The sequence below is a fragment of the Orbicella faveolata genome, unplaced genomic scaffold, assembly GCF_042242905.1.
Source record: "Orbicella faveolata isolate gen_17 unplaced genomic scaffold, um_ofav_v1 contig_25, whole genome shotgun sequence".
In the NCBI taxonomy this organism is placed as follows: domain Eukaryota; kingdom Metazoa; phylum Cnidaria; class Anthozoa; order Scleractinia; family Merulinidae; genus Orbicella; species Orbicella faveolata.
Window position 1 is genome coordinate 9,037,427 of NW_028301553.1, and position 19,752 is coordinate 9,057,178.

General features: G+C 39.1%; 1 protein-coding gene, 1 long non-coding RNA gene and 1 pseudogene across 2 annotated transcripts; 2 read left to right on the forward strand and 1 right to left on the reverse strand.

Moving 5' to 3' along the window:
• The first annotated feature begins 8,924 nt into the window (after positions 1-8,924).
• LOC149108833 (BTB/POZ domain-containing protein 2-like) lies at positions 8,925-11,788 on the forward strand. The gene has a single exon (XM_089294543.1). It carries the CDS (start codon positions 9,010-9,012, stop codon positions 10,327-10,329), a length of 1,320 nt encoding a protein of 439 aa, XP_089150669.1. The 5' UTR covers positions 8,925-9,009; the 3' UTR covers positions 10,330-11,788.
• A 1,181-nt stretch (positions 11,789-12,969) lies between these two features.
• On the forward strand, positions 12,970-15,004 carry LOC149108834 (BTB/POZ domain-containing protein 6-like; annotated as a pseudogene).
• Positions 15,005-17,814: 2,810 nt separating this feature from the next.
• LOC149108835 (uncharacterized) lies at positions 17,815-19,729 on the reverse strand. The gene is made up of 2 exons (XR_016208528.1): positions 19,423-19,729; positions 17,815-19,025 (listed from the first exon to the last, which is right to left on the reverse strand). It is a non-coding gene; the product is annotated as an uncharacterized LOC149108835 (long non-coding RNA).
• Between the last annotated feature and the right edge of the window lie 23 nt (positions 19,730-19,752).

Consider the following 19,752-nt stretch of genomic DNA (forward strand, 5'->3'; position numbering starts at 1 on the left):
ACAGTACAAACTATTTTCAACGACTGACTCTGGAAAGCTGGTACACTAACCTAGAACAAACGCCTCTTAACAGATGTCAACAACTACCGGCGCCTTACAAACGACTTATCCATGACGGAAACGAAACCGACAAACGGACTTCTAACAGACCGACTTAACAATACACGGACCAAAAACCGACCTATTTGACTAACAATAGACGGATCGAAACCCACCAATGACTGATGACAAACTTTTCGAGTCTTTCAGCCAATACCATCATGGCTATACTGACCAATCACGTTCAACGGACCAGACTTATAACATCATCGACTGACAAACACTATTCACTTGACTCTGAAGATGACTTCCGCTCAGGTTGTCGAAACGTCAGTCACCAACAACAGTTCTTTTCAGAACTACGCTCACCCGGACGATCACACTATACGAACTACTGATACTCCTGGGTTCAAACCATTTACTATGATACAAATGAAAAGCGTAAGTCATTTTAAAACTCAGCTGCCGTTGTGCATTGGCTTGCGTTCACACTAAAAACGAGTTTAAAACCAAAGAAAAAAAGACGTTATGGACAGACAGCATTCTCGTTCCCAGAGCCTTTGTTTCTTCTGGTCACGTGGTCGGGGAAACGGACGGCTCTGGTCGCAGCGATTACCGGATGTCCGTAAATCACGAACATCCAGTAACGCATGCGTAATTTTTGCCTGCATATCTGCTAATGCTCAGAAGCTAATCCTGAAGGAGGGGAGAGAGGCATAGGGTGTTCTCACAGATCGGACTTCGAAGAAGCGTTGCATGGGTTTTCACTTCTCTCAAGTTAAGTGATTTAGAGTTAAAAAGAGAACAGAAAGCCCCCTCGAATCCCGTTGCTTCAAATACGATTGTAAACTTGTCTAATATTTTACCAACGGGTTTCGTTGAGCATTTTGGTGGTGGACCGTTCAGAAAAATTCAGGGATCTTGTTGTTTGTTCTCTTCATACTCGATAAAATGGAGAAGTTTATTTAAAGAGCGAGGTACAGTAGTTCAAGCTCTCAAGCAAAGTAATCAGGATACTACATGTATAACGTCTATCGATAACACGATAAAATTTGTTTATGGACACACGGAAGCGTTTATGGAAATCAGCCGTGGAAATTACATCACTGACCCGAGAGGATTTTAATATAAGCCTGGTAAGTACTATTTACTTCCTGGTTATTTACATAGGTTTGTAAGGAACAGTAGAATAAAAACCTGTTAAACTCAGAAAAAGTTTGTTGTATTGGAGTTTTGCTCATCTTTCCTTGCAAGGAATGTAAGAAAGGTGCTCACTTAGCTTTCATATGCTCTTTCCTGTCCCCCATTTTCGAATTCTATAATAAAGGGTCTTACACAATCAACAGATCACTAACCTGTCAAATTTAAAAATCAATCAATCAACTTTTATTGTGCACTATTTACAGAATTAATTTACATCAGTATTATAAAATAAACATGACAAGAGAAATATATGTTGCATATGGCTATGAAAATAATAAAAAAATATATGTGCGTGGTAACCGGGTTAGCCATTGGCTTTCGAACTGGTTACCACCATGTTAAGGTAAATGCGGAGAACAAAAATGAAAGTCCTATGCCAGTTGTCGTAGAGTGGCTCTATATGTGTGCAAGGGGCTTCGATAATGGCGCTGCAGCAACTTTAATTTAGCTTATTTGGAACCGTCTTATGATGATTTTTCTACATTCATGCTTGAGAAGAGCCTGCTCACTTAGGCTTCTGTAACTGGAGACATTACAAAACTAGATGAACGGCTATTCCCACAATCCTGTCCGGCCCCACAAGATTCTCTCTCTGCTTTTGTTGATATAATTTCTTTTGGTTTATTTTATACCTTTCGACCAGCTTAAATAAAGCTTCATCTTTTGGGTTCCTTCATTCGAAATACTCCAATTTTGGTCTTAACAGCTTGTGAGACAGCTTGCTATGAGAAAGAAATGGAGCCTAGGTGTACAACATGTTAAGACTGTGAAGGCCAACCTAAACAGGGAAAATACCTTCTCTAAAGTTTTACTCCCCAAAGGGGCAACAGGCTTAGGGAGAGTAGGACTTCACTAAAATTCATTATTATTAATGTTATGAAGGTCTTTATTTGCAGTATAACTCAAAGAAAAGTTAATTTCTTAAAACTTTTTCAAAAGCAACTTGGAAACCTTTTGGTGAGTTCTATTTGTTACTTCGAGCAAGAACATTTTAAACAGCAGTTTGGGTCTGGTAAAAGTCTAGTAAATCTCTGGTATGGTACTTCTTTTGCATGAGTGTTATAATTCACAATTGGCATTGGTAGGAAATAATGCAATGTCATTGGTCTTTTACAATTCCTTTTCCATCCAGGTAAAAAGGCTCATCATCAGTCTGTTATACAACCATGTACAACAACAAATCTTGAATGCATACTACGCTGGTTTTAAGTCAATAGTAGTATATTCCAAGTACCTTCAATACACATGAATATATATAAGAATGAGATATGGAGGGGTGAAAATGGGTGCTGTCCACGAGTGTGGAGAGCGGTATATTCATGTGCATGAAGGACTGACACCGCGTCATGCCGGGGGTGGGAGGGTGGGTTCGCTCACAAACAAGTAATTTCGTAGGAGAAAATGTGCCGAAAGGAGGGAAACATGTTAATATATACAGTGCAGAGGATTGTGGGACATCTATTGTTATTATAATATTCATTTATTATTTTTGGTACTTAGAATAGTTGCTGCATGGCGCAATAATGGCCTCTTTGACCTGTATGGTACTTTATTATAGCACGGTATGGCATGAAGAATCATTAAGATTTAGTAGTGTTTGCCGATTAACAATGACTAATAATCTTATTCATGTTCATAAAATGGAGAGATTTAATCATTAAGGTTCACGATAAACTGCGAGCTAGCTCACTTGCAGCCTGCGCGCAGCGTTGTTCACCGCAAATGACACAAATGACGGCTTCTTTTTCACATTTTCGCTTCATTTCTCAGTGTTTTAACGGTTACGTTTAATCAATACCTATATACATAACACTAAATTAAAGAACCCTAGGCTTAAAAGACTTAAAAAAACCTTTAAAATGAAGGTGACTTCAGTAGAAACATTGGCCGAGATTTACACACAGCATAGTCAATAGTATGATGACTATATGGTACTGCTTTGTAATACAGTATGTGACGTGTGCCTAAAACCGGTGTGTTAACAGGAAAGGTCCGAAAATATTTGAATTTTGCTTCGTCAACAAAATACGTCGAAAAACGAAGGTGTCTGACGAAATATCAAGAAATTGTGTGGCTCTCGCGCGAAAGGCAAGTCAATTGACGTAGATCTCTTATTGGAATATTATTTTGCCCTTCTCAAATTTCACGGTTTTACTGTACTTTAAGAAATTATTATCACGCTACAGGAAAACCAATTTTTGGTAGATGGAATGTCCAGAGATTAATAAGCCACATAAGATCACGTAACCGTTTTTGCTGTACAGTGTAGATAATTCTTAACTCTTGTATAGATGGGAACAGAACGTATATAGAAGTGGTCAGAAGCAATCTCGGATCGCTTAAGGTTACAGTATACCTTCGGGTAGGCAATTTTCTTCAAATTTGGATTTTTGGGTCAAAATAGTGGTCGAAGAATAATCTCTAATTTCTGAAAAAAAAATTTGAAAAAGGCTAAATATTGGCGGAGAAATGGCGCTTTTACGTTTTCACCGGAAGTAAAAGTTTACCTCTTGATTGACAGCCCTATGGTGCGTATGCAATCAACCGAGACGATTTTCGCGGGAATTACCTATATGGATGTCACGAATTGACTACTCAGTTGATCAGCATTGTTGTTCTGACTACCCAACATTTTTGGTATTAGGCGTGTCTCTATTAAGTTATAAGTAAACATAGACCACGTTTAAACCATGGACCAGTTCGAAAAAGCGAAAACAGCGAAGAACGAATGAAAATACATCAATGAGTGAAGAAGCGAAAGTTCGCCACGCGGATGAAGCTATAGTTATCGTATAAGGCGGGCAAATATTCGTGGTAAGAGAAAAGAAAGGTTCTGTAAAAATTTCGGAACTTGACAGCAATAACAGGGATGCTGAGTCCGATATCGACGAATCGTCGGACTCATTGAGACCATTTGAAATATTATCCATGCACAGTTGCCCACACACAGTTGCTCTCTGCGCTTTCTTTTGTTTGTTTCCTTCGCTCAACCACTCTAGCGTTCGTATCCTTTTTAGTCTTCCCCATTTTGCCAGACCAGCTTCAAGAAAAACCGAGCTACAGCAAAATTATCTCTCTGCCTTCGGTTCCTTGAGCGCATTGCTAAACACAAGAGTTTTTTAGAGATTCGCGCGTAAATTTCACCAGGAGGTTAACGGTAGTAAACTTTCCCTGCACTGATTGGCTTAGTTATCTGAGAACCCAGTTGAAGGCGTTTGTGGGCGGAGTTTGTTTGCGAAGCAGAAAATTTTTCTTAGCGCTGTTTTCTCGAATAAATTTTTTTCACTTGAAGCAGACACTTTAAAGAGTTATAACTCAAAGGGATTTTGTTCAATTGCTCTTAAATTTGGACAGTGGCTAGTTTAACATATAAACTACAAAAGCCTGTCTGGGAATTGTTAATTTCGAGATACTTTTTCTTCGAGAGCGATTTTTGTACGATCATTCCGCATTTTTTAAATCCTATTTCGAAAATGTTCTGTAACTTTTTACTGCAATTGAATATGCCAAAACGCAGACACGTTTTTTAAGCGCTTTGGGCCCTGAAACCGAGGAAAAAATTGGCGAAAAACGAAATTCGCTTTGACTTGTAGCTTTCGAAAGGTGATTCGGGCGGTCGCATTTAGTGGTCGTGAAAAATTCGACAATTCATTTTCTTTCAAAATTCCTGGTATGGTTTGATAGCCAGCTCCATAAGCTTTAATTTGATATAGGGGTTTAGGTATCTACAGCTTAAACTGCACGCGCTACATCGCTTGCGTGCGAGACACCCCTGAAGGTATACTGTAACCTTAACAAGGATAACTTTGCCAGATTCTGATGAACTTATCCTTGTTAAGTCACTATTACCATGTAAAACGCAAATAGAATTGAATTTGGAGGTAATTAAAAAACAGTTTTAACTGAAATAATACTGACCATAACTAAGGAATTCATGAACAGGTAAATTTAACAAATGTTATGCGAGGCCAAGCCTAACAGGTCTGTTTTCTCCTTTGCCGTAAAGTGACGTTTGCTGGATATACCGTCATCGTCGTTATCAGTCATCAATCTCTACCACAATAAAAAGCATTAAACTGTCAAACCGTCTTTTTCAATTGCTTTAGGATCATTTTATGGAGGAGAGAAGAGATAGGTAGAGAAGTGATCACAAGTGAGTCTTAAAGGAGAGGCGGACAATCACAAATGAATTAATCCTGAAACTGGTATCCTTTATTTTATCCCACAAACTTGTTATGTCAATTATCCTAGTTATCGTTTCTCGGGAGTAACACACCCTTGAATCTCTCTATTCTCTATACCTTTTTTGACTTTTTTTTTCCGCCAGGAAAACATGTGTTGGTGTCTTCCGGCTCAGGTAGGGAGAGTGAAACGGAACACAACGCCAGAAAACGCGTTCACTCCGACTCCAAGGCTACCGAGCCTAAACCAACCCAGATGGCTAAGCTAACGGGGGTCCAGAAATCGATTTCGGGCTTCTTCAGTGGCGCGGAAAGCTCTTCTTCTGCATCAACTACAGCGGCAATTGTTTCACTTCACGGAGAAAAGGAAAAATCGTCACTACAGTCATTACAAGCGACACATTTTAACATAGACAGCTTCATTGAGGTTTATCGCTTTGGTCACACGAACTACCTTTACAAGTGACACACTATTATACGCTCGTCTTTGTTAAACCAGCAGCTGAACGAGTTAAAAAAGTCCTCACGCGAATTGTACGGGGTCGAACAAGACGTCAGAACACAAATATAAGGTCATTTGGAGTCGATGTTTGGATTTGCGGTCGTGCAGCTTATGGAAAGAAATAGATGCAAAGAAACTCGATCGAGATCATATATTCTATAGATGTTTGAAGAGTGCTCTTGAATTCGCGCAGAAGTCGTCTGATCCACGTGAACAGTTGAAGCACGATGAAACAGTTAACACATACATGTAAACGTGGGAACCCCAAAACGATGAATTTGTTGAGGGGCAGGGGCATCCAACGACTGTTTTCTCTCGAATGCTTTTTAACGCTGTTTTAGACTATCTGGCCGGAGTACTTTAAAGTTCTGTAAGTTAATTTTAGATTGCGCTAAAAAAATTTATCTGTTCGGTTATTCTAGGGGAGCTTGAGCATTTTCGAATTTATTAGGGCTTTTTTGTCCATTTCCCGAAAACCTTAGGTCTTATCGCCTTTCCGAAAATGATAGCTTACCTTAAGCTTTTTTCGGTACCCAAAACAACATTTTTAACAACCTGAAAACAACAGACATTTCGAGAATGAAAGTTCGAGGATGAAACTTCGAAAGTTCGAGGTGACAATTCTCTTAAGAAAATCAGAGGGGATTAAAGACCTTCCGAACAGATAATTTACCGAAACGATCCGTTGGTTGCCCCTGAAGGGGACCAGGCCACAGAAATCAAGGACGTGGTGGGACATTCCAGTTCAACTGGAAAGATTGGAACCTGCCCATTGTACCTTTAAAGACCACTCATGATAAGAACAAGGCGGGTTACACAACCCGGAATGGAATAATAAAAACAAGCCTGCTTGTTGCCAATCTCCTCCTTTCCAAACTTGAAGATAGTGGAGTTCAAACCCTGTTACAGAGTTCAAGCCTGTTCTTAATACCCAGAGCACTAGCTACTGATAGCATGAACATTAAACCCGGTTTGCAGTTTGATCGAGGAGTGAAAGATCTTGTTGGGCTGCTATTTCCCGTAAGCTTGACATATGTCAAAGAAAATCCTGTACCCGATCCGAGTGTCCTCCGTGGGTCTTCTATTGTAGAAGCAAATGCATTAATTCTGACAACGCGGAACAATAAGCTACCGTTGCCTGTTGGGTGAGACATTTGTTGAAGCGCCTCTGCGAACATGTTCTCGCTGCATGGACTCTGGTACTCAGTGTGTAAAATTGTTAGTCTCAGTCTGGTCGGCTGATTGGGAAGAAAGCAACAAACAGGCGATGCTCCAGAAGACCGACGGAACACTCCCTCAAGAGCTGCAGTTTATTTTTCCGTGTAGCCAAATGCTTAAAGGAAAGCTTAGGGTATTCCCTGATCATTTAGGACATTCTGTGCAAATTTATTCATGGGTTATTTACCGAACAAGCTTGGACAATAAAGGACTTATTACATGGCTGTCAGGGAAATTTATTTTGCGGTACACAGCAGGTAGTCCTAAGCGGGCAAGATAGCACCATCTTGCCCGCTCGGGTAGCCAATCATAGGGCAAGATTTGGCTCCTCTTGCCCGATGGTGAAGTTAACCATATAATAAGAGTGCAGCGCATACAGTAGCTTCTTTTCGAGAAAGCTATACGTTTGTCTAGAGACCTACGTGTGTTTCTTGCGTCAGTCGGATCAACCATTTGTCTCTCGAGCTCGATGTTTAGGTTATGTCTCTCGTACCACATAATTCAAATGTAGCTGCTTACGGACTCCTTAGATGCGAGTCTGTTGAATAACGTGCGTGTTGTATATGTCACTGTTTAGCATTGTACAGGCATAACGAAGGCTAGAAATAAACGTGTAACCACGAAATGAAACCATTAGGCAAAACGGCAATAACATTTTCTCTTTTCAGTAAATACTTGAAGCAATTTACCTGAAGCGGCTTGAGGCAAAAGGAAGAAAAGTTGGATCGGTTTAGAGCTAATCCAAAGTGACTGAAGTGATTACCGAAAATTATTTCACTCATTCTTCATTTCGTAGTTTATTACACCCAGAATTTTCGTGTGTTTGATGATCACGTGACCATCCCGCCCCACCCAATATCTAAGAAAACAACCCTGGGAACGAGGTTAGACTTTTGTAGAGTTCGTCAACACTCAGTTATCTTTACAATGGTTACTCAGTTCGATACACCTATATTCCTTCAAATTTATGAGCTCGTTTTGAGATCCCTGACTGTAAGTACGAGAGTCTGATCTGTTGAAGACGATTCAGTTCGCCATTTGCAGTGGCCAATCCAGACTTTGAGCTAAGGTGGGGACCCGGTCTTGTTTTACTTGCCCTGCCGGCTTTTCTTCCTTTAATCATTTCTTCTTTTTTCACCCAAAATAGGGGGTGGGGGGGGGGGGGGGGGAGGGGGACCTCCCCGAGATCCGCCACTGATTTGTACAGCGACAAAGTGAATTTGATTGGAAGTCACGTGCTTTCACTGGCTGAGAAATGTGCGCTGTATCTTCGACGCAATTTGAAAACATCAAAGTTAATTTGCATTCTACCAAACGCTAGAAATTTGAGGATAAAAGTGATAAAGATTTGGAAGATCAATGCTGGAAAGTGATTGAGAAGCAGACAGAAGAAGCTTTGAAGTCAGATGAATTTGCTACACTTGAGTAATTACTAGTGGAGACAGTGCCATTTTGAGTGCTTTTGAGCATTATTTGTTGTTCATTGCTTGTAAATTTGTAATTGATGCAATAAAACGTTGTGGTTCTCATTTATGGAGGTTTTTTTCTGCAGGAATGGAAAAGGGCATGTAATTTAACCAAAACCGGTCGAGCGTAATGTTACTCCCCGAGAATAACTCTAGGCATATAATGCTGTTGTTTTGAGTGTGACGCTCAAGAACATAATGCATATAATGTATCGTCACGCAGTTGTGTGACATCTCAAGAGCCCGCAGTCAGAAGCAATTTAGAATTAATTCAGCAGTATCACATGTGAACTTCCCTTGTCTCACGTTGGAGTATACGAGGTGAAAGCAACTGGTAATATTCAGCACCCTCGAAACATTGTTGTATCGAATAATACTGCGAACAAACCAGAAAATAACAATGGCAGTTGTTGAAGAGAACTGGCAGACGAAGTGTTCAGCTATCGCAGAGAGAGCTACGTTTATTTTCAACACGGAGTTACTGAGTGATGTGAAATTTGTTTTTCCAGCATCGACTGGCGAAAGTCAAAGCAGGAAGGTGATCCCAGCTCACAAGTTTGTGCTGGCAATCAGCAGTCCTGTGTTCTATGCCATGTTCTATGGTCAAATGGCAGAGACCAAAACCTCTATTGAACTGCCTGACTGTGACTACGAGAGTCTATTGGAGATGTTTCGTTATTTGTACAGCGACAAAGTGAATTTGAGCGGAAGTAATGTGATGAAAGTGTTGTACTTAGCGAACAAATACATGGTGCCTTCACTTGCCGCGAAATGTGCCGAATATCTTCGACGTAATTTGAAAGCATCAAATGTGTTTTGTATTCTGCCGCAGGCTCAGAAATTTGAGGATAAAGATTTGGAAGATCGATGCTGGAAAGTGATTGAGGAGCAGACGGAAGAAGCTTTGAAGTCAGATGAATTTGTTAAAGTGGCGCGATCGCTAGTCGCGACAGTTGTGGAAAGGGAGGGATTGAACGTGAAGGAAGTGGAACTGTTTAAAGCTGTTGATCGCTGGGCCATAGAAGAAAGCAGAAGGCAAGGGATAACTCCTGACGGCGAGTGGAAAAGACGAATTATTGGAGAGGAGATCGTGAAAGACATCAGATTTCCATTGATGTCACAGCAAGAGTTTGCCTCAGTTGTAATCGATTCTGACATTCTTACTTTGAAAGAGGTTGGTGACTTGGTGAAACACTACAATGGTGTCTTAACATCTTGTTTGCCATTTATACAAGCCCCAAGGAAGGATTGTTTAACTGTTCATCGATGTCAACGATTCCGAGTCTTTAGTTATGGTTGGGGATACGGTTCGTACCCTAACTGTCTTATTTTTTCCGTTAACAAGCCAATCATGCTACATGGAGTTCAACATTTTGGTTCCGAAGGTGGTAACTACACGGTTTCTATAGAGGTTAAAGATACCACAGATGGCTCTTCTCTGGTTAAAAAGTCAGGATCGTACGCTTCAAAAAAAGACAAGACTTGTTTTTATTATGGTTTTTCTGTACTGTTCGATCGACCAGCTTGTTTGGTGGAAAACAACCAGTACAAGTTAGAGTCGCTTATCAAGGGTCCCTCGTCATTGTATGGAACAAAAGGGCAAACAAATGCTGAGTCTGAAGGAGTGATATTCACTTTCTGTGCTTTACCAAATAGCATTTCTGCAACCTGTGGAACACGTGGTCAGTTTCCTGTGCTGTTTTGGTCTTCTAGACGTTGAAATACTATTCAGTACTTAATTTTTTCAAGGTCTTATTTTATGACTTTGGAACGAGACTTTTTTTAAGTTAGACTTCAATGACATATTAAGGGTACATTAATTATTCATTAATTACTTCACAATTTTCTAATCATTATTACATTCTACGTTGAAAAGTTAATGAATAACGCTATCAAAGACGACTGGGATTTGTATAGGTAATCATATGGTTTCGAGTTCAATTTGGAATTAATTAACAAGAGTGAAAAAACTCACAAGTGCAAACTAATTCCAAATTGAACGAGAAAAACCGTGGAGGAAGTACCCGAAGATCTTTCTTGAAGCCATTTCTCCTCATTCGAGAAAACTTTTTTTACGGTTTCTGCATAAAATTTTTGTCATCATTTTACGTGGTATCATTAATTAACTTAGAAAATTTCCATTTGTCTTTCAGCCAGTCATAATCCAGAATTACGCTGTGTAATTTGCTCTGGTGTTACACTTTTTGCACTGGTGTTACACTTGAACTGCTCTCAGCCAATCAAAATGGAGTAATTTTTTCATGTATATTACTAGAACTAGAATACAAATGTGCGCAAGTGTATGTGACGGGTATTGTGGGAAGTCATAGTTTTCCGTTACTCTTACCAGGATAGAAGAAGAAAACTATCTTTTTTGTTTATATAAAGTCAGTACGTTTATGGTTTCTTGCTTGGCGTTGAAACGCCATGAACTTTGATCAGTGTGATAGAAGGGCAGTTTATCTGTGCTATTTTGGTAAATTACATGGCGAATTACTATTTCGAATGTTTTCCCTCTGTAGTGTCTTTCTGCTTGACCCTGGTCAAGTTGATTACTTTTCAACTTCCATTAATTATCATTGCATGTTTCTCTGTACTATTTTGGTCATTAACAAGTTGACTTACTCTTTAGAATTTTATTTCCCCGTTCAGTGCCTTTTTGTTTATGACCCTAGCTGGTCAAGCTAATTATTATTGCATGTAAGCATTGTTTCACTGAAAGTGCACTGAATACTACCATTAAAGATGTGTAGGACAGCATCCAGTAAATATCACATAATAAAATTCATAATCGTAGTTGTATTTTAAGTGAGGTTCTGTGTGGTCTATCTACGAGACATTTTAAATCTAGGGGATTTTAATCAGTAAAAGTTTAACAACAATTTTTCTCATTTTAATTGTGAAGAGTAGTGGATTTGCGCTATAGAGATGCAATTAAAATATCCAAAAGAAGTCGAGGCATAATGAAAACTCGTGTCGCGTAGTAAATACTCCACCAGTTGAGCTATAAGTCGGCACAGAGAAGGAAAACCCCAAGCTCTAGCTTGCGTTGTAATAATTATGTATGAAAAATGATAAGTCACAAATGTAACTGTGGACTTGAATGTAAAACAAGGATGTATCTAGCCAGTTGTGTAGTAACGTAGAATTTTGAAAGTTCAGTAAACTGGAATGGAATCCATATCCTTTTCATACCTTACTTAAAACTACTCTGACGATGTAATGAGCATGAAATCTGTTTATCACTCCTTGAGCCTCTTCTTTGAAATCTTTAGTCGTGGGCTGACCTTACAACTTCATCCTCGCCCCCCCCCCCCCCCCCTCGTTTTTCATGCTGATATCCGACATGTATATCGTAGGCGACTGAAGTTTTGTATTGAGCCTAGGTAGTGTTCAATATTAATCACGGGAGTCTCTCCTTAGTTTTACATGTGAAAAACGAGGAAAACGTTTGCAGCACTTGTCAAATCAAAAATTATTTTGTTGACTTCAATCCTTGTAAATTTTACGTTCGTGCCTTTTGTAGAAACTGTCTTTTTTGATAGTCGGTTTGTGCATGTAGTCCACCTGGGTAAATTTGAGTGAGATTTGCTCATGATAAGCTGCTAATAGGTGCTACAAACAACGCTCAAAGGCGTCTTTCGCTCTTGCAGGACAGTTTACGAGCGCATGATTTTCATCGGGCATTTTCAGAGGTCATAAAAATAGTGGCTAGAAATTAGAGGCGCGCGCTGACGAAAAAAACGCGTGAATAGTACCAATGTAATCTTCAGGGTCGTGTGGGAAATGTTACTTTACAGTGGTATACATTGGACAATTTGCGTAAAGTAATGCAAAGCTGTACGACTCTTGTAGAGTTTGTCAGCCGGTAAGCTGAAGACTGATTTGTCTGTTTGAACCCTCTATATATTGCAATAGGCCATTTCTAAATTACCATTAGCCTCTTTCTCAAAGCAAGTCGGTGCCCATCCTTTCATAGGAAAATGTAATTTCATTCACATACAAATTAAACTCATTTTCATATGAATGGTTGTACACCAGGCCTCACTTTGATAGAGAGGCTCAAGGCACTCGGAAATGGGCTACTGTCAGTTACACTAATTCGGGTTAAAGTTTATGCTAAGGTCCGTTGGTTTCTTTACAGAAAAATTAAAATGATTTGTGTCACCCAAACCAACACTCAGGCAGTTCGACGCCTACTACTGCGTTTTTTTCTTGTTTCGTTTTCGAGTTCGAGCTGGAAACAAAAGTGAGCTGCCTCGAAACATTGTTGATTCGAATAATACTGCAAACGCAGTTGTTGAAGACAACTGGTAGACGAAGTGTTCAGTTATCGCGCAGAGAACTACATTTATTTCAACACGGAGTTACTGAGCGATGTGAAATTTGTTGTTCCAGCATCGAGTGGCGAAAGTGAAAGCAAGAAGGTGATCCCAGCTCACAAGTTTGTGCTTGCAATCAGCAGTCCTGTGTTCTATGCCATGTTCTATGGTCAAATGGCAGAGACCAAAAACTCTTTTGAACTGCCTGACTGTGACTACGAGAGTCTGTTGGAGATGTTTCGCTATTTGTACAGCGACGAAGTGAATTTGAGCGGAAGTAATGTGATGCAAGTGCTTTACTTAGCAAACAAATACATGGTGCCTTCACTTGCTGAGAAATGTGCCGAATATCTTGGATGCAATTTGAAAGCATCAAATGTGTTTTGTATTCTACCGCAGGCTAAGAAATTTGAGGTTAAAGCTTTGGAAGATCGATGCTGGAAAGTGATTGAGGAGCAGACAGAGGAAGCTTTGAACTCAGATGAATTTGATACAGTTCAGCGATCGCTAGTCGAGACAGTTGTGGAAAGGGAAGGATTGAACGTGAAGGAAGTGGAACTGTTTAAAGCTGTTGATCGCTGGGCCACAAAAGAATGCAAAAGGCAAGAGATACCTCCTAACGGTGATTCGAAAAGACAAATTCTTGGAGAGAAGATTGTGAAAGCGATCAGATTCCATTGACTTCACAACAGGAGTTTGCCTCAGTTGTCATCGATTCTCGTATTCTTACTGTGGATGAGGTTGGTGACATGATGAAACACTTCAGTGATTTGTCAACAACTTCCTTGCCATTCTCTCAAGCACCGAGGATTCCAAGGATGGATGCTTCAATTATCCATAGATGTCAAAGATTTCGACGCTTTGATACTGGTTGGATCAGATGGCATACGTAACCTGAGTGGCTCAATTTTTCCGTTGACTTGTTCTTATTATGGTTTTTCTGTACTATTCGATCATCCAGTTTGTTTGGTGGAAAACAAGAAGTACAAGTAAGAGTGGCCTGTCGAGGGTCCCAATTCATGGTATGGAAAAGGAGGACAAACATCTGTTGAGTCTGAAGGAGTGGTATTCACTTTCAGTCAAACAAGTGGCCAGATTCCTGTGCTGTTTTGGTCAGCAAGACGTTGTAGTACTATTTAGTGTATTATGACCCCGAAACGAGTTTAACCTTATATTAATTTATCTTCTATTTTAAACTTCCGTGATTCCCGGGAAGGCCACTATAGATCTAGTTTTGTTAAGCAACAGGCCAGTTTCCGGTCCTATTTTAATCAGCAGGACGCTGTAATCACCGTTCTATGAAGTACATTATCTTCAGTCGTAAGGTATCGCTTTATGACCCTGATCGATCAAATTGTTTTAAGTTAGACCTCAGTGACATGTTAAAGATGCGTTAATTTTTATTTCATGTATGGTTACTGAAATGTCACTGGACGCTGCTTTCAAAGATGACTGGGGCTGGAACTAGAATACGTACAAAAAGCGTGAAAGGGTGAGCGAATGGGGAAAGATGATCGTATGAGGGAAGAGGTAGTTTTCCGTTGCACGACTAACGTTTGCGTGGTTGACCGCAATAGAAGAAAAAAGCAAATTCCTGTTTTCTACATCCTTCATGATGGAACACCGTGAACTTTGATCGAGCAATGGAAAATGCCTTTTTTGTGGCGGATGCTTTTCGTTTTTCTAGCACAAACGTTTATATAGCAGAAAGAAAAGAAATTTATAATTCATGAATGTGATAATTGAGGTTAAGTGTACAAAAGAATGTGGGAGTCACAGTGGTCTATGTGGCTAGCTTGCTCGAATCCGGATCGAGTGGTCCGGGTTTGAGCCCTGGTCGGGGTCATTATGCATGTTATGTTCTTGGACAAAGCTCTTCACTCTTACACTGCTTTAACACGCCCAGCTGTATAAATGGGTACCGGTAAACTGTTGGGGCAACCTGACAGAATGCTGCCGGAGAATAACCTGTGTTGGAATACCATCCCATCTAGTGGGAGTAGCAAAACTCTTAGCCATTTCATGTAGCGATGTCAAATTTGTTGATAATGAAGTTTCACGTTTGTCTCACGATTAAGTGACTAGTGTATTTCGATTCTCGATTCTTCCATCATTCTGGCGAGAATGTTGTTTCCTTAATTAGCGTACGCTGGTGTACCAGTCTTTTAATTCTACTATCCCTGTGGATATTGTTAGGGTGAAATTGTATGGGGATAGTTCACTCGACCCTTCGTCTTCGCCAGTGAGGCTCTCGATCGATAATCTCTACCTCGTTCTAAAGTGACTGGAGGCCGGTTTCGTGGGCTTACTCGTGTTTTGGTTTTCTTGCAGTGTCCATTGGCGAAAGTTAAAGCGAGGTAACGGTTCCAAGGCACGAAAAAGCAGACGGCCGAGCAATGAAATGTCGTCACAAATGTTGAAAAGAAACGCGAGGAAGTACAGACAAAGCTCGAGTTCATTTTCAGTCTTAAGAGACACCACGCTGACATCGTATCGATGAGCTATAACTGAAATCATAGCTTGGCCAAAAGCCACGTCCCTACAAGACACTGTTCTAGACTCTTCTGCAGGTTACTTTTCCCATATTTCAACGTTGATCGCTTGGAAGACGAGGTTGTCTCGTATGCAGCCAGGATTTCGTTCATCTATCAGTATGACCTAAATTAATCCTAGCCGTATACCGAACGTTTCGCATATTTGAAGGTTACAATACTTGCTACAATATTTGAACGTCGTTCGGGCGTGTGCGGCCAGAGGTTGTCCTACAGAGCATCAAAACGAGTGCGACCGCCCAGGGGGGTACACCCAGAAAAGTTGGGTCGGGGTGTGCGGCCCGATTCCTTACCCTATTTATAACCAAATTAAATCTGGAAATTTGCCTACCCTATTTATGACCTGACCAAAAATTTGATACCCTATTTATGACCTGACATTTAAATCAATACCTTGTTTCAGACCTGCCGTAAAATTAGTTCCCTTAAGTTCAGACCAATGTTAAATTGCCGTAAACACAATTTCTTGTGTTATTGATAATGATGAAACTTAACTTTGTTAAAAAAACATACCAAATTTAAGACGAGTTCAAAAACCATACCCTATTTATGACCAAAACGGTTGAAAAGCCATACAACGCCTTCCAAACTAAAATGTGGTGTTCCAATTTGATAAAATTCAGAGTAAATACTGAGAACCACTTCAAAAATGGCTACTTTTTCGGTGTAAAATAGAAACCTGTCTCGGAGAAAAGTTATTTTTACGTTGCAGGTTTGGAAGTTTCGTTGGAAATGAGTGCAAAATTGGCCTAAAGTGAAACGTAGAGCTTAGACGGAAATCTGTGATTGCCATTTAATTCCAAAGACGATATTTGCAATATACTAAGAATCTTAAACTGGTGTTAAAACTCAGAGGAAAAGTTTCCCTGTTTGCAAGGAATGAAAAAATTCTTCCGAGCAATTTCCTATTCTTTATTTGAACTGAAATGTAATGTTTAAGTCACGCATAAGAAACCAAATGATTTTTTTGAATTTCTTGTCTCGAGAGGTACCTCCATAGAAAACGATTCAAAATTTCTGATCCCCCAAACAACACAAGAGCGGATTCAAAATTTCCGATCCCCCAAAGAACACTAGAAAGGGTTCAGAATTTCTGATCTCCCAAAGAACATTAGAAAAGGTTCAGAATTTCTGATCCCCCAAAGAACACTAGAAAGGGTTCAGAATTTCTGATCCCCCAAAGAACACTAGAAAGGGTTCAGAATTTCTGATCCCCCAAAGAACTCTAGAAAGGGTTCAGAATTTCTGATCCCCCAAAGAACACAGGAGAAGATTCAGAATTTCTGATCCCCTGCAAAGCCAGTGTTACATCCAATGTAGCCACATTAAATCATAACACTGAAGACAGGGTTTAGATCTTGCTGCCTGCCTGAACAATGTCTAATCAAAATATTTTTTCTTCATAACAATATTCAATTAGAAATTTTATACAAATATAGCATAATTCTTAACAGATTCCATACACTCAGATTATACTGAGAGAGTGATGAAGAACAGTTTTCTTCACAGCAGTCTATTAATATAAGTAACTGTAAACATCACACACTGTATTACAATGATCCATGCACTTCAAAATTACAGTAGCTGTAAGTTTAAAAAAACAATATCAAACAGTACTTAAGAGGATAGGAAAGTTCAGAATTGATCAAAACAGTAAGATTACTCAAACTGCACAACTGTAGGCATAAATGCAGACTCCACTTTCTCTGTCAGAATTTGCCCACCTTATGTGAAAGAAAAATTTCTAACAATTTCTGTTTAACATGGAAACAAGGTACCTCACTGTTATAAAACAAAAAGAGCATTTAGGAACACTACAGTACATTACAGGGATGGCAATTAAAGACTGCAATATACATGAACATTTAAATTTGCAGTTGATACATTTAAGTGGGTCAATGTACTCTACATACATGTATACAGTGTCCTCCAAAAACCTGTTGTCATATAGCAGAGGCCATGGACTTTAGCTTTGCCCAACACGTTTTTACATCTTCAATCTAACTTTTTGAGTGGGCTACCAGTTCATTCACACTTCAGTTACGCAACCAGTTTAACCATGCTCAAAGGAGAAGAGTGTGGGTAAAATTGTTTTTATAAAGACCTGACAGATATGGATGCAAGTATTGTAGCTAATGCTACAAGCAATTCTATTCTTTCTTTTTTAATTTGGCATACTCATCTTGGAGATGTCTCCTGGTAGCTGGCAATAGTTTGCTGTCCTCAGTTAAAGAAGCCCTCCCAAAAACAATCATATCTTATTACTAGTTCATTACTAACTTCATGCTACTTGCAACTATCTCATTCCTGGTTGAGGGATGCAAATCTCTATTCTTTTTTCTATCCAAGAGGTTTTGTAGATAGAGGATAGCTATCTTTGACATGGCTTAAAGCTAACTAATATCTATCTATCAGATAGTTAGGAAATAGATTGACTAGCTAAAAACTAGCTTCCTGTGTAGATAGTCAACAGATACTTAGATGGCCTATCTATCCACTAACTTGTCTATCCAAAAACCACCACTAATGTAATAAGCCAAAACCTAGGCTTTCTGAAGACTAGTCCTTACATTGAACAATAAAACACTATCCTATCTAGTAAAAAGATAGCCTATCTGAAAACTACCCATCACTCATATCGCACTGTGATAACCTACCCAAAACCCAGAGATAGTAAAAAGATAGCAGCCAATCTAAAAAATTATCCATCACTCATGTACATGCAGCACTTTAATATTTACCTAACCAAAAGCTTTCTTAGTCACAGGTGGTGAAACTATAGCTAACTATTGAAAACTCTTCATTATTCATTTTATATGGATCTTTGATAACTGCTCTTCAAATCCTAAACCTAAGTGAAATCTCTGTATTTACATAGGAAAATGTATAAATAACTAATAGTTTTATTTAAACCTGCTACAGCTGTACATTAAAATTTAATACCAAAAACCAGGCACATCCTGATGCAAAAGGAGGACAAAATCTGGCTGGAAATGAGTTTCCATTATGTTGCGATTTATCACAAAACTTACTTAAATTTAACATATATCTTTCTAAAATCCTGTTTGAAACACTTCTCAGCTACTTAAATTGGAGTCTAGTAAATGTTTACATTCTTCAGTAAATTTTCATGAATTGTAAACAGATTTCATGACCGGAAAAGCACAAAATATTCTTGACATGAATTTCAAATTTCAATTACAGTAATTTCTTCATGAAAGTATTTTTTTCAATTAATTTTATCCATGAATCATGGGTTTTTCAAATTATGGCAAGACTTATGTACAAAGTCTGGAAGTGGTTAAAAGTAATTTTCCGTAACCTAGCTGTGAATTATATCTGCTGTTCTAAATAACCTCTATTTGCATAAAGAAATGCCAAATTATAAAGGACCTTTGGAACACTGCTCGATTAAAGAAAACTTCAACCACCCTAATGAAAATAACATCAGTCTTTAGCAACTCAAGTAATAAGTGGCAAACAAATGGTCTTGATAATGTAATATGCACATCTAACATAACCTCAAGAAGACCACCATCAACCTGAAAATCAAAAAGGTGAAGGATGTTGCTTTTTGATATCTTGTGTTTTAGGTGTTGTATACTACATATGTATGCCCAGTTGATCCTAGACAAGATATACACTAGATATATAAGAAGTATATGTAAACTACATGAGAGAGCTCACATTTATTGCACTTATTGTACTTTTACAATGAATGATTTTCCCAACACGAAATTGTTCGTATATTGTTGCGTTGAATACAGTTGCTTTCATAACTCCTTTAGGAAATGAACATTTGTATTCACGAAATCAACAAGACTTAACAGTGTGTTAAAGTATCTGTATCTTCTGTAATCTTCCACGATCAATTTAACCGGCCAGAACGTTTCCAGTATTTTAAGAACCGTCACAAATTATGCAAGAAAATCAGTTTACCTTGGAAAGCTGCAGGAACCATAACCTTTCTGTAAACCTGACGAGTGTAAGAGAAACCGCCAGCTGCTGGCAAATAGTTTGATTGCCACACTGTTTTGCCGACGAAACTTCATACTTTTCCACCTTTACTGGGATTTGACTCAACTGGAATAACAACGGGCATCTGTAAACAATTTGTGACTGCTTTCCAACGTAGAGCAAGGCTATATAATAACAGAGAGCTTTGTTATCGAATCCTAACAACATTGACCACGATCTTTGCCCGCCATTTTGGTGTTTCCGTTCGATCCCATAATCCTTCGGTCAATCTGATAAATGAATACTTTTGAC

Excerpts from the sequence above, each read along its gene's own strand:
- LOC149108833 (XM_089294543.1), top strand. The coding sequence starts at position 9,010 with ATGGCAGTTGTTGAAGAGAACTGGCAGACGAAGTGTTCAGCTATCGCA.